Raw genomic sequence first — 14,371 nt, forward strand, 5'->3', positions numbered from 1 at the left:
GCTGGCTGAAGGGAGGGAGGGAGGGCGGGCGAGAGGGAGAGGGGGTCACGTGCAAATGACGCGCGGGTTGCGAGTGTTAAACAACATAAAGAATAGCACGGCGTATACAATCACAATGCTGCCCGTCATGTACTTGGTCGTAAAAATGCATTGTCACTCCACTGCTCGCATTGCTTCGTGAACCCGCGTCGATAACAATGGGCGAAGCTCGTCGCATCTTCGCAAATGCCCGGGGCTGGCGACTTTCCCTGGAGCGCTTGCGAATGAAGCGAGCTCCCTTCATTGTGCCCACACTACTCACGGAGACATTCATTAGACAAATATACTAATAATAATAATTCAATTAAACAATGACATATCCCCCGTGCAAGCCTTTAACAGACTGTTTGGTCAAGTGCAGTTAACGAGCAACTTTGAAGTCCGGCACGGCGCACGAGGCGCGTGGGTAGCCAGCACCACGCCCGACTGCCTGTGTCTCCCCAGTGCTGATGTTTACACACCGCGCCAGGTACTCGTGTAAGGCTGAAGTCGACCGAGACGAGGCCCAGAATCGTCAATTGGGTGTTGGCCGTGAGCGAGAATCTAACTCGGGTGGGTCGGGATCGCAGCGCGGTGCTCTACACGGCGCGTTCACAGCTGCGCCACCGCTCCCCAAAATCAAGCACGCAAATCGGACGCACGCACACCTGCGGAAGATCCACCAGCAGCTTGACGCGCTGTAACAACAACAACAACAAAAACCACGGGCGCGCAATGAGAAGGAGCCGCCACCTGGCGGGTGGCAATAACTCACCTGCACAAAAGCGCGCGGTGAATTATGCAAGCGGGACACGTGTTGGCTAATTTGCCACTGAGCGCCACGCTCACTTCGGGGGTGTCGTTTCACCAGGCAGTAAATTGCGAGCGTGGTTAAGCCAAAGTTTCTCCCGCCATGGCAATTCGATCGGCGCTGGAATCAGTTCATAAACTATTAACAGCATGGAACGCTTGAAATATATATATATGACGGTGGTGTTTTACCACGGCAATCGTGAGGTCAAGCGTGGAGCAATTATCGTTATAGTTAAGCATTATAATTTTATGAGGGTCGGTAAAAAGTCATGTGTCGTGGATAGATTGGCCCATCACACGAATGTGGAATTGCCATTCGTGGCTCAGAGCCACAATAGTTTGCAACACTCGTCTTGAGTAAGGGAACACGCGCTGGCCAGTTGAATTCATCTTCTGGATGAGAGTTCGGATTAGGGGGTGATGATGCCGTTGACTTTCGGGTTCTATTGCATTGGGGCGGACACGAACCAGCCCCGACGATTCGATTAATTGTTGCGAGTCCGAGCAACATTGCTGCTCGATGCAGTCTCTAACTTTTCGGGCAAATTTTAATCGCCTATTTTGTATCGTTTCTCGTTTTCGCCGTCTCGTTTTCACGCGCACACTTGTGTACACTTCGTCAGCATACGTGCACAAAAATATACCTCGGTATTTTTTGGAGCAATTGCACACGTTGTAAATAATTCATTAATCGATTGAACAAAACTTTCTCACAATCATAGCGTGAACATGTAAAGTCATGTTGTCAATCCACTGCTGGAAGAGAGCCTCCCCACGCTTTGCGTGATCGTGGGATTAGTTTGACTATACTTCACCATACTCTTTGGTTCTTTCGGTAAAGTCACGTAGTTAGAAATGAAATAAAACAAATCACGACGTTTCGATCGCAACACAATCGGTCGTCACCAGGCAAAGGAGTCAGCCTCTAAAGGCAAACTGTTTATAAGGGTTTGGGAATGGGCTTAGCCTAAGTGCACCAACAACAACAGCAGAAGCATGGGCGGTGCAGAGTGCCAATGCAGCAACAATGCCAATGCAGCAGCAATGCCAAAAGCTGGGGATGCGGGGGGGAACTTAACTCGGAAAAATATACTCGTACTCGGCAGATATGATGGAACAACTATAAACACTTATTTTATTTCTAACTACGTGACTTTACCGAAAGAACCAAAGAGTATGGAATCCTGCAGTCACGAAAGCTTCAAATCAAGATTATACTTCACCACTCTGGTCAGGTCGAGTTGCTGAAGACAGTGATGTGTATATGTGTATATATCGCCGTCTTCAAATCAACTGATAAGCCACTAAATGAGCCTAATGCTGCCAACCTGCGTGGTATGATCATAGTTAATGCATCAGCGGGCTTGATGATTCTGCCGAGTATTGGTATTGATGAATGACTGGGGCGTGAGCATTTAATCATCGTCCCATCAGCGGCACAATCAGTTTATCAGCAGTGCGAACAGCCGTTCCCCATTCCGCGTAAATAAAGTCACATGGCCAAGGCAACCTTTTATCTTGGTTGGGTGGAGGCGGTTACCTCACAGTGTTTTAGCCGAGCCCCTTAGGTGTTGTTCCTTTGCTAAGGGATGCGCAGATTTGTGAACAACTAAGGGGGGGATTTGTCGTGCGAAATACGATGTCTAATGCCAATGCGTTCTTCTGGTAAGTCGGTCCGAAACAATCGTGCGCATCCTAATGCTGAAAAACGCGTTATTAACTGAAACGTGACATTTGGGATATATGTCTGTTGAATGCCGTGGTAACTAATACATGCGTACCGATGCAAGTCGTCTCCACGTTAATCTGTGCGTTCTAGTTGGTCCATAAGTCGTATGTACCTTACCAAGCAACGTTTGAAAATAACTTTTTTTTTCTCAAAAGCCGGCAACTTTTTTCGTAATAGTTTCGGCTTTGAGTCTCAAGCAGTATTGGTGGGAGTGACGACCGTGGTGCAATGTCATTTAGATGCTGCTTGTCTACCACTGCCAACATAATCCCTTGTGCAATGCTGTGTGTTATTACGCAACATATTGAGCTGACGTTTAAAGCGATGGCTTGTGGTGTGCGTTTTTTTTATGGTTCCATACGGCATGTGTTGAACTCCGAAATCTACTATCGCGTAAAATCATCGCTCCATCAATTACCAGAATATTTTCCGGGTTCACTGGTCGACTGGTGTGGACATGACTAGGATTAGCCACGGGCATCTGGTGAGAGGTAATACTCCATCTGGTGGCGTGCCGGGTGCCGACCTGTTTTCCTGGTCTTTGATCCGACTAGAAGCGGAAAAAAAAATCCCTTTGCCCAATCCACTGCTGAAGGAGAGCCTCCCGACGGACACGTCGTGGGGCACTTTGACCTCCGATTAGCACAGTTTCACTACGTACGGTGTGAAGAAAGTGGCAAATGCATATAACGTGAGCGTTATTTGTCCATACTTGACCACGCTGGTCACAGTTGTGGGTGTCTGTGAAGGTGGGGAGGGGCACGAGATGGTCTTAGCTCCAGCGCCACGTGTGTGTAAGACGACAAATTTATATTGTCTCTCGCTATTGTCCTGGTAGAATCGCTAGAATCGCTTATCGATTGCTTGAAAATGAGCTGCAAAAGCCAGGAAACATCTCTAGGTGAGGCATTGTTTGACCGAACACTTTTACGTAGTTGCACTGTGGCCTATCACCTGTAATAGCGCGATTGCAATTTGTATTCCAATCTCCCAAGTTTGTTTACAGCCAATAGCTTAACAATATATCGATGTGTGATGTGATCTTGCATAAGAGAATTGATGACACATGTCATATAACAACTATAATTGCAGGCATCGAATCCTACGTAGGTGATACCAATATGAACATGCGTTATCTATTACACTTTTATTGAACGCAAGGCAACTCTTTAGCCAAATGCTCTACATGTGTGCTACGTAACTTTCTGGGATTTTGCGACCGGCTGTGATTAATCACAGCCTGACCATGGCTCGTACTTAAGACGTCTATCTTGCTTGCTACTCTCAATTGGCACCATTTTAGGGTGACCCTTAAAGTTCCAGATTGAGCTGTATTTTGCTCTGGTGCTGTGATTTCGAGGAAAGATTCACAATCTGGTTGTAAGTTGAAATTCTGGTCGGTGTTAAACTCGGCCCATTTTCTCAGTTTTGAAGCCAGACGCAATCGTCCTGTATACTCTTCCATAAAATGTGAATTTTCCGTGAGGCATAAACATCGATCAACAGAACTGCCCAACGCTTTTATTGTGGACTTTTTGTAGCATAAAGTGCTAAATGAACAGTGGTGTTGCTTAGACTTTAGTGTCAGAAAATAACACGTAAATGTTACTAGTTTACTTTATTTCGGTAAAATCTAAATGTTCGAAGACTGATCATGCACATAGATTGCACTTTAAATAGAAACGTTAATGTGTCTTGCTTAATACGTTTTAAAATAACCCATGTAGCGAGTCCATCTGTGTGGCCAAATATAGTTGAGGTTTAAGTGTAGACGTATGACTGCGTTTGTATGACAAACTGCGCAACGCTTGACAATCAACCGACTCTTCCTAGTGTACAATAAATACTGTAGCCTGGGTCTACATGCAAGTATTGCTTTTTCTGAATATACGGATTTTTATCAATTCATTCTAAATGAATTTTAAAATTAGCCATGCGTAACGGAAAAAATAGACTGCACATTAACCTAATCTTTAATGTCTTCGTGCTCGATGCAATTTTAACTTTTATACTTTATTAAATGGAAACAACAGTGATTGTCGCTATCATCCTCGCCTGGTATGCAGGAGGTCGGGGTTCAATCCCGAACCTGATGCCTGTATATTTGGAGTTTGCATGATCTTTCTCCCTGTGGTCGCATGGATTTTTTTCCCTCCGGGTCCTCCGGTTGTAGCCTCCATTTAGAAACGTGCGTCTTATATTATTTAGATTATTTTGCTCTAAGTTTCCACAAGCCATTTCGTTGAGCTATCATTTGTGGCCACGTCGCTTCTGCAAAATAAGCTAATAGCTCGGTGAGCTTTACCTAGTAAAATAAACAAGTTTAGGTGTTTGTGTCTATTTTAAAGTTACTTGCGGACCTTCCCTATACTATGCACTTCTATTGTGATTTTGCATGGTTTTGTAAAATTCTGATATCTTGCTGGACATCTGTGGGGGGGGGGGGGGATCGCTTAATAGCTCATCGGATTCCTCCAGTATAAATAAATATTCAGATTCTTGACTGTAAAAGGGTGCCCCCAGCGTTCGTCAAACAATTGACGAAGGCTGGGGGCACAGCCGGGGGGGGGGGGGGGTGAGAGCGTGGGATTGGCCGTGGGATCGGAGAGGGTGCGGGCTGGAAAGGAAAACAAGTGGGGACGATTAGATGCAGCGCAAGGAACCTTAAATTAAACTTTATTTTTTATTTTATTTTACCAGGTTAAGGCCCACCGAGCTATGTAGCTATTTTATTTCAGAAGCGAGCAGAGCTGGCTGTCGCAAATGATGGCATCAACGGGAGTGGCTTATGTCAACATTTATTGCAGCCCAAATACGGAGGAGCTGGAGAACTCCACGTGATTTACGGGGAGAGACGGGCAAACTCCAAATATACAGCAGGCGTCAATGTCGGGATCGAACACAGGACCTCATGTATACCAGGCGAGGTAGTCTCGCCACCGTGGCACCCCATGATTGGTGGAGAGAGGATTGACAAACCTTCCAGAAGGTTCAGGGAAAAGGTATATCCAGTGAATCCTCAACTTATGAACGAGTTAGGTTCTAAAGGTTTGTTCGCAAGTTCTACTTTACTCGTCCATTCCAAACGTTGTATGGTGTGGATACTAAACACGGTGATTGAACTCGGTCCGAACAGGCAACTGGACATCCGGACAGGTTTGTTCGGATCTCTGAAAGTTCGTTAGTCGGATGTTTGTATGCAGAGGATTTCCTGTAAAGGCAGTGAGTGGATGTGCGAGCGTGGGTGCTCTGGGTAGGCGGCTTTCTACAAGTGGAGAGAGGGTTGGACAGGCCCCTGACCTGAAGTCTGCCTCCGTGTAGACTCCGTCACCTTGTCTCAACGGTCCGTGTTGTAATACAACCGCTTGAAATTAACTCTAAAATGTGCTCTAGGTGTGCAGTACGCATTTCACGTGGTGTATTTGAGTATTTCAAGCGTGGTTTAAGTTAATGTGTACGATGCGTCCATATGTTAACCGCATGTCCTGCTGTATTGGACACTACCCGAAGCTTCTCTCCGTTTCAGGCTGATGCCGCTGCTGCTGCTGGCAACTCGGTCCGCATTTGCTGAAGGGAATTCTTCTGGTAAAGTAACAGCTTGTTTATCAGAGAAAATGATGCATATTGTCGCCTGGCTTGCAGTTCAATTCATCTAGCCTAATTCTCTCCCGTCACTCCAGCAAATGGTGGCCGTGATTCAACTCTCGCCGTGAGCCTTGGTTTTATTGGAGGTTGCTCTGCTTTCCTTGACCTCTACAACTCACCACGAGTCCCTCTGAACGGGTGTCCTGCCTCTGCCGATTTAAGTCCACCCTTGATGAAGACTTTTCTTAACACAACTCGACTCGTGGTTTAAATTCGTGCTGTTTGCGTTGCTTTGTTATCTTTTCCAGCTGCACACTCAAGCAGTTCGTCTGGTTTTAAATATCAGCGTGGGAAGTCAAACAGCGTCACACTCATGGGGGGATAAATATTATTCCAATCATCGGGGATGTTCCACTTCAGGCCTTGGGTTCGGGAGATGAACGTCTCTTAATGCTCATTTGAAGATGCTGACATTTGCATGGCGCGGTTTCCACCGCATGTAGTAGGCCACTTTCCTCGTAACCGCACAGTTATGACAAATACTTCGTGACATGGAGTAACTCGCCGATGTTGATTATTATTATCCAATTCAAACCGGGAAATTCAAGAGCATTCTGCACGTGAAATGTGACCCTCGCCATGATTAAGCACGTGCCAATGTTATGAGCGCATGGGGGACAGGGACAATTTATCAAAAGCGGTTAATCATGACACCTGCCGACTATATAATGTTAGTTTCTACCAAATTCAGAGATTGCGTACTCACCCATGATGTAAACCCTGAAACGGTGTCCCGTGCCAGGTTGGACATCTGAAATAGCTTTAGAGCACATTGGATGCTCTTGGAATAAATACATATTTTGATTTCTGAAGCCCTCCCATCCTATATTTGATTGTTTTGACTAACTGAAATACCGTTTGGAGTGCAATTGTTTCCAATCGGTTTCTACCTCTGAGTTTTGCTGCCCCTGTTTATATATATATTTTCGCGCATGCTGTGGCGCTATGCCTGTACAGTGACATGCACTGCATGCTTTGGCAATTTGTGGGGGTTTTTTATGCTGACGTGGGACTGAATTTATTTCGACCTCCTTTAGCTCTTTACGTTTGTCTGGAAGGCACTCGCCTGTCGTACATCGTTGACCAAGATCGGCCCTTGAAAAACAATGCTTGTCCTTCTCAATGACTTCTTACCCTGGTGAAGTCTCGGTGGGAATGAACGCGCATCTGGTGTCACTTGAGGCCCCGCTGCGCAACACTCGCGAAGATGCTTTGTTGGTGATTGTGTGAGCGGTGCCGTGTGCCCGCAGGAATCGTTGATTCGGCCTGTGATGGAAGCTTCATAGAAACATTCGTCAATGCCTCCTTCGTCAACGGCCGTTCCTGGAATGTCTCTGTGGAAGGTAATATTCGGGTTGGGGTGCAGTTTAACAACGGCGATGGTGTTTCGGAGGGGAAGAGGCACCAGGAAACAAAACAAAGCGCTCTCCCCTTGCATTGTTCTTGAGCTGTGTGCCAGGTTGTGTGTTGGCGTTGAGGTGTCGCAGTGGCGCTGTTGACACCCCCGACTGGTATGCAGGAGGGCTTGGGTTCGATCCCGACCCTGATTCTGCCTGTACTTGGCGTTCTGCCTGTACTTGGCGTTCTCCCTGTGGCCGGGTGACTTCTCCGGTCCCTCGGTTTTTCCCTCCATTTAAGAATCGACATGCGTTTTAGATTATTTGGCAGCTGTACATTTCCACGTAATAAGCCACTTTGTTGAGCTATCGCTGGTGACCAGGTCAAGCTACGTAACTCGGTGGTCCTCACATGGTAAAAATGTTGTTTTAATAATAATTCTTAACCACGAGCAGTTTATAATCCTACTTGCTTTCGCTACCTTGTTAAGCTGTCTCAGCCCAGCAGGTTCGGTTCTCAAGCACATAACATCTGCTTGGTCCTCCAACCCCACTTAGAATGCTGGGTTGCAGGCGTGCTTTGACCTCATGCGATCATTGGTTCATTGATGTAACCAAGCTGCTACTGCTGTCAGCATTGGTCCCATACGGTTATGATGATGCTACCGATTGTTGTTCCCCCCCCTTCCCACCCCCTGCCAGATCGGTCACAAGGCCTGCACCTCCTGACGCCGCGTTTTGCCACGCAGTGCGGCTACACGTTCCACACGAGCTACACTGGCACGCTGATATTGCGGGCCACCTTGACGAGCTGCCACGTGTACCAGCAGGTGCTCTGTTCGCCCCCCCCCCCGCACTCTCCATTCGTTGTCTGGAAATGCATACACGTGGTGCCAGGGTCCAGAGGGTGGTGATGGTGAATGGATGCCCCAAGCTGATCACCGGGGGAGGGGGGAGGGGGTTAAAGAAAATCTGGTACCAGATGGTGAGCTACGGAGAGCAGATGTGGGAGATCTAAAAGGCAGTGACGCCAATGCCCATGATGACATATTGACCTTGAAGCAATATTACAAACTTTACCCATCAACCATGTATCGTGATGTCTTTGTAAGGTTACATGCTCTGTTTATGGTGTGCTTTCTTCTCATTGTACCAATCAGTCATGTAGGGAATCTAATAAGCATTCCTAGGTAGTGTTGTCATTGAGATTTCCATATTTCTATTCAGAATTTTGGATACTATCGATACATTTATCTGGTGGTTATGTGTTGTACTAAAAGCCCAGCTACCTGGGGTTCAACTTCTAAACAAGCATGACATCACTTTGTTTTTACTTGTCCTGTAACTTCCTGGGTTGAATTTGCCCAGAAATTTGTTGTAAAATAAGACTAGCATAAGGAAGTTGGAGATATGGTTCTGGTCACATTCTATTGGGTGTTTTCGAAAAGCACTTGCCCCAAGTGTGTAGTGGATGTATACATATAGCCGGACATTTATATCGATTTAAAACGTTTTCCACATTGGAGCGTTGCCATGTAAGCTAATCGTGTGTTGGTATTCGCTTAAATCTACACTGTTGACATTTAGCAATGGTGTACCTGTGACTATCATTCTGAGCAATGGTGCAGTGTTCCTCTATATTGGCAGTCTGGAAATAAAATACTGAAGTTGAATGGTGATTGATGTGAACGGACTTGGCAGTACACCGTTGCAGCATAACACACCGGTCCTCATAAAAGTCTAAAATCTAAATTTGAACCGACATTCATCTTCTGACTGCTTCAAGATCACGAGAACTGATTTTGATGCACGACCCACTATATATTTTCTGACCGGGGTTGTGAATCGGAAGAAAAAAAATAATTATTGAGGGGAAAAATAAGTGTTTTATTCCGTGCACCACCAGTATAAAGCCAATGTGTTCATTTAACTATTTGGCGAAACTGACGCTGTGAAATATCCTGGATATTGTCTATCGTCTTAGCAACCCTATTGTGGAGAGTCTTTAATCCAGCAGTGGGATGATAAAGGGTCTGTACATTACAAATATGACTTTAAAAAAAGTTGACCGTTAATATTGAATAAAAAAACACGTCTACTATTTATTATCTAACAAGCGACTCATTACAATGAACAAAAAAACGACGGTTTCCTGGCCAAATGTGTGCTCCTTATCTATCGCGTGCATTGTCTATGGACAAATCGGCCGGTGAACCTGCGGCTTGAGTAGCCGACCATCGAATAATCCAAAATGTTTTTGATCGGTGCACGTGATTTGGCAGATGCCCCCTCCTGCGGAGCAGCGTTTCAGTGTGTGCCCCCCCCCCTTCTCGATGTCATGCAGGGCTCTGACCAAGTGCTGAAAATGGTGTGGATTTTTTATCCCAAGAATCAGCTTGAAAACGTCTCTATTATTCCGTACACGACCAGATGCAGGACCAACTACGTCTGGGCTCAGCGTGAAATCCTGTGCGCAGAAAACTTCAGGGAGGTGTGGCCCCACCTTATTGTTTGCTGTATAGAATCGCTGTACATGCAGTACCCAACCACGCATATCCACTCTGACCAACTCTCCCACACCCATTGGACTTGATTTTAAGGTGTAGATTTTCATAAGTCTAACTTGTTAAAAAAACGTTGAATTTTTAATCTCACGTTCATTTACATGGCACCATTGGACCAACGTTGACCCAACGTGTCCCATGTTTACTGGGTGTCTGCCTTGACCAGTTAATCGCCCCCACCCATTAATGTGACAATGTCGCGTGCCAGGTCTGCCCTGGCTACAGAAAGCAAGTGACTGTCAGAGGCAGGCTTGGCGCTACAATCACTCGTCCAATCAACCCTTAATGTGGCTGCACAAGAGATCCGTAGCGCAATCTTTTACATGCTCCTGTCAGTTGACAAGCCACTAATTGCAAATTACTGTCGACTTGTAATTAACTGTTGGACGTTTTATGCTTATTTTTTTCAAATGAAACTTCTGGTGCAAACCAGTAATGTACACGACTTTATTCTTGACTTCTAAGTTTTTTCCCATTATTTTAAAGCAGTTTTGGACTTTTTGTGCTGGGTGTACCAAAGCTGCCTTGGCCTCTGTTCCCGGCAAGTTGGATGTGACCTTTGTGCTGGTACTGTCTAGTACAAGAATGCTGTGACTCTTGATCTTGCTTTCATTCGTAAATGTAATGTTGCTCTTTTTAGGTGTCGATCAGTAGGAGCTCTCCAAACATCCCAGACGTTGAAGTACAGCAAGATGATTTTGATATTAATATGGTGAGTTAATTTTAAGGACTGGTAGTAGCGGATGGGTCTACTGCGCAGCGGACATCGGATGTTGGTCCAAGGTTGTGTGTACTGGGTACTTTCCGTATGGCGTGACGGATAGCAACTTGTAATGTCTGTCCAAATTATTTTGAATTGTGTATTGTATAATTTCGTATCAAACTATACAATATAGAACTCTTATCAAAGTATCCTTGCCTGTAAGATGGGCAGTTTACTAGCATTTCAAGCAAACGTTACTGCTGGTGAGATGCTGTATGTCGAAACTGGTCCAGAATGTGCATCTCTTCACTAAATGCTCTGAAATTAAGCACTCTAAGAGGGCTTGTACAGCTAATTGGTGTGTATGAAATACGTTTTATGTGTAGAAGCAATATATGCAATAGGTGTCTACTTTATTCTGTACATAGTACTTGGCCAGGAAATTCCTTCAGTTGATTTAGTGGTAGAAAACTGAAATGCATTCGTTGACTTTTCGGCGCTTGGTGTTTTTTACCGTGGATGCACAATGCCGCTAGTTCCAGATTCACATGGCCGAGCTCTTTTGAATGTCCCCTCGTAAAGGTAGTGATCGAATATGTAATGCCACGAGATTCAATGTGGGCCATTGTTTTCAGATTAATACCAGCTTGTAACCCGTAGCACAAGATAATTGTTGATGCCATGGTGGAGAATATAATTACCCAAAAAATAAGCAGACCATATATCTCTCGCTGTTCCTCCATTAAAATAATACTCTTACAACATGTCTTAAAGAAAGGGGTCCTTCTTCTTGGTTCTTTCGGTAAAGTCACGTAGAAGGGAAGTAATAAAATAATAAAAATAAAACGTTATAAAATAATTCTCACGACGTTTCGCCCACAACTCAAGCAGCCCGTCCTCAGGTGAAGACCAGGTCTGTCGCGGAGACAGCGTCTGAAATTCAGACCAGGTCTGTCGGGGAGACCTGGTCTTCACCGGAGGATGGCTGCTTGCGTTGTGGCCGAAACGTCGTGAGAATTATTTTGTTATTTTTATTATTTTATTACTTCCCTTCTACGTGACTTTACCGAAAGAACCAAGAAGATGAATCCCTACAGTCACGAAAGCTTTAAATCGAAATTTAAAGGGGTCCTTGCCTTTAATCTCGGCAGTTTCACCAAAATTAGTCCAAGAAAGGCTGACGGCTGATGTGAGACTTTGTGAAACGGGTCCAGAGTTTGCGTGCGTTGAACCCATGCTGCTCTCCCAGAAGGCTTTGTCGTTGATGGAATGGGTAAAGTGTACGTTTATTTTTTTAGACCGATGTACGAAGGAGAGCCTTGCCTTATTAACCTCTGAGCATTAACACGACATTGGAGAATTTTCGTAGTGCCTTTTTACAGTTGTGATGTAACTTAAGTGTACTTGGTCAGTATAATACTTGCCAACTGGTTCCTAACGTGCGACATTTGCAACTCAAGGTGGTGATGCTAAGTAATGGAATGTGAATACATCATTTGGTGTTCCGTAATATAATGTATATGCAGACAATTGCAGGTTTGTAAAATTCTAGATTTGAAGCTTTCGTGACTGCAAGGAATCATCTTCTTAGGTTTTTTCGGTAAAGTCACGTAGGTAAAAACTTCAAAATGAATGAAAATAAAATAAAATAAAATAAAAAATCACTGATTTTTGATTTTATTTTATTTTATAAAAAATCACTGATTTTTTATTTTATTTTCATTCATTTTGATGTTTTTACCTACGTGACTTTACCGAAAAAACCTAAGAAGAGGTTTGTAAAAATGTGAGTTTTTCAGAGTCTTGGCAAATAAGATTGAATTGCCAACTGGGAGGAAGTTGCATTTGTGCCCTAAGATTGTTCCTGATCATGTAGAGTTATACTGCTGGTCCTGGGGACTGCCCATCACTCGTTCGAGCGTGAATGTACTTTGTATAATTTTACATTTTAAAATAAAATGTATTAACGTGTGTCCCCGTTGACCCTGCTTTCAATGTTTTTTGCAGATTATGAATACTGCTCAGGTTTGGAAGATTTTCTTCAGGTTAAACAATGGAAGCCGATTTGAAGTCGATATCCAGCAAGCTTTTCAAATGGGATACGCGGTCAACAGCTCTGACTCCAGAGTGGTTTTTCGATCGCCATACTTTACGAATGAAAGCTCTTCCATGATGGTAATGCAAACCGACAGCCGAAAAATGTCCTTGATTCTACTGCTTTGTCATCAAAGTAACCTTTTGCATCCGTAAATGAGCAGTGCACCTGATATGTTAATTGAATATAGCAGCTTGTTAACGTCTAATTGAAAAACTAAAGTGAATACGGAAGTGAAGTTGTACTTCAGTAAAGAAGATTCATCTTGACTGTTTTGTTGACAGATTGAAGGCACGCTGGTTGATGTTATAAGACCATTTGTGTACTACGCGGATAGGTGGTCAGCCTTCCTCCTTGATATGACGACTGCCTGCCCTGTACGTAAGTGACCCGTGTTTTTTTTGTCCCTTTTTTAGGTGTGGTTGAATTACTTTATTTTATTGTAACACCAACTAGTATTTGTGAATTATTTGACCTGTTATTTTACACCCGTGCAACCTTTTTCTGCAAAATTGCGTACATCGCTTATGCTAGTTTTGTGCGCTGGGTTTGGTTGTCGCTCATTGACCCCAGAACCCGTTTAAAACCCAACTGAAGTCTCCAATGGTGACTTAACTAGTTAAATATATCCATTGCACCACCTGCCTACTGTGCGAGTTAATGGGTGCAGAGGAACCAGCGTTGCCCATCCACGGTGTGCTCGGTGCTGGACGGTCCCCAGTACCGTAGTGACAAGAGTGAAAGTCCATCCCTGAAATGTCAGTGATTGTGTCACTGCTGGCAAAAGGACCTCCGCTAGGAGGGAGTCCTTTTCAGAAATTATTTTGACCTACTCTTCCACCCTGGTCTGATCCCTCCTGAAAAGGTGGAAAATGCCCACACCAAACCCCGCTGTATCCATTTGTTTATCAATATTTTTTTACTGGAGGAATCCGATAACATATGAAGCTCTTCAGATGCCCAGTAGGGGCAGAACGTTCCAACAAGCGATATAAACACAAGGTAGGAGTGCAAAGTCTAGGAAATGTAAGCAAATCACTAAACTTGCACAAAACGAAACGTTTTACTTGACCACAAAGCCCAAATGAGCTATTGGCCGCTCCAGAAGCGACCTGGCCACGAGTGGTAGCTTGCTGAAGTGGCTTATCGGGTGGAAATGTATAACAGCCAAATAATTTAAATGTAAGGGACACTTTATTATAAAAAAGATGGGGGGTTTAACTTCCTTTAATAATGCCACATTATCAAGTTACTAATCTTAATAGTTTGTTTGGGTGATACGAATTGCAGAACCGCTTGTCTGAACGTTAGGCCCTGTGTAGCATGGTCTGTATGCAATGAGCGGGTAGCTGCCATCGCCACAACCAGCTGAGACGATTGCCCTGCCTTCCCCTGTCCTCTGCTGAAATTCAAATTTCAACAAATTGCCATAATTTACCGAATTGCTGATTAATCTCCTGAAATAAT

At 44.5% G+C, this 14,371-nt stretch overlaps 1 protein-coding gene across 3 annotated transcripts in view; it reads left to right on the forward strand.

Annotated features, from left to right (window-relative positions):
- Window positions 1–2,334: 2,334 nt before the first annotated feature.
- LOC144722339 (uncharacterized) overlaps window positions 2,335–14,371 on the forward strand; it is a 30,825-nt gene continuing 18,788 nt past the window's right edge. For all 3 annotated transcript variants that reach the window (XM_078600520.1, XM_078600521.1, XM_078600522.1), the window contains exons 1-8: window positions 2,335–2,496; window positions 6,087–6,145; window positions 7,456–7,548; window positions 8,245–8,372; window positions 9,887–10,033; window positions 10,747–10,818; window positions 12,817–12,984; window positions 13,189–13,285. In XM_078600520.1, coding sequence (XP_078456646.1) covers window positions 2,471–2,496; window positions 6,087–6,145; window positions 7,456–7,548; window positions 8,245–8,372; window positions 9,887–10,033; window positions 10,747–10,818; window positions 12,817–12,984; window positions 13,189–13,285 — 790 coding nt within the window. In that variant the 5' untranslated portion in view covers window positions 2,335–2,470. The remainder of the gene's footprint in view (window positions 2,497–6,086; window positions 6,146–7,455; window positions 7,549–8,244; window positions 8,373–9,886; window positions 10,034–10,746; window positions 10,819–12,816; window positions 12,985–13,188; window positions 13,286–14,371) is intronic.

The sequence above is a fragment of the Lampetra planeri genome, chromosome 14 (genome assembly GCF_965212315.1).
Source record: "Lampetra planeri chromosome 14, kcLamPlan1.2.h2, whole genome shotgun sequence".
Lineage (NCBI taxonomy): Eukaryota > Metazoa > Chordata > Hyperoartia > Petromyzontiformes > Petromyzontidae > Lampetra > Lampetra planeri.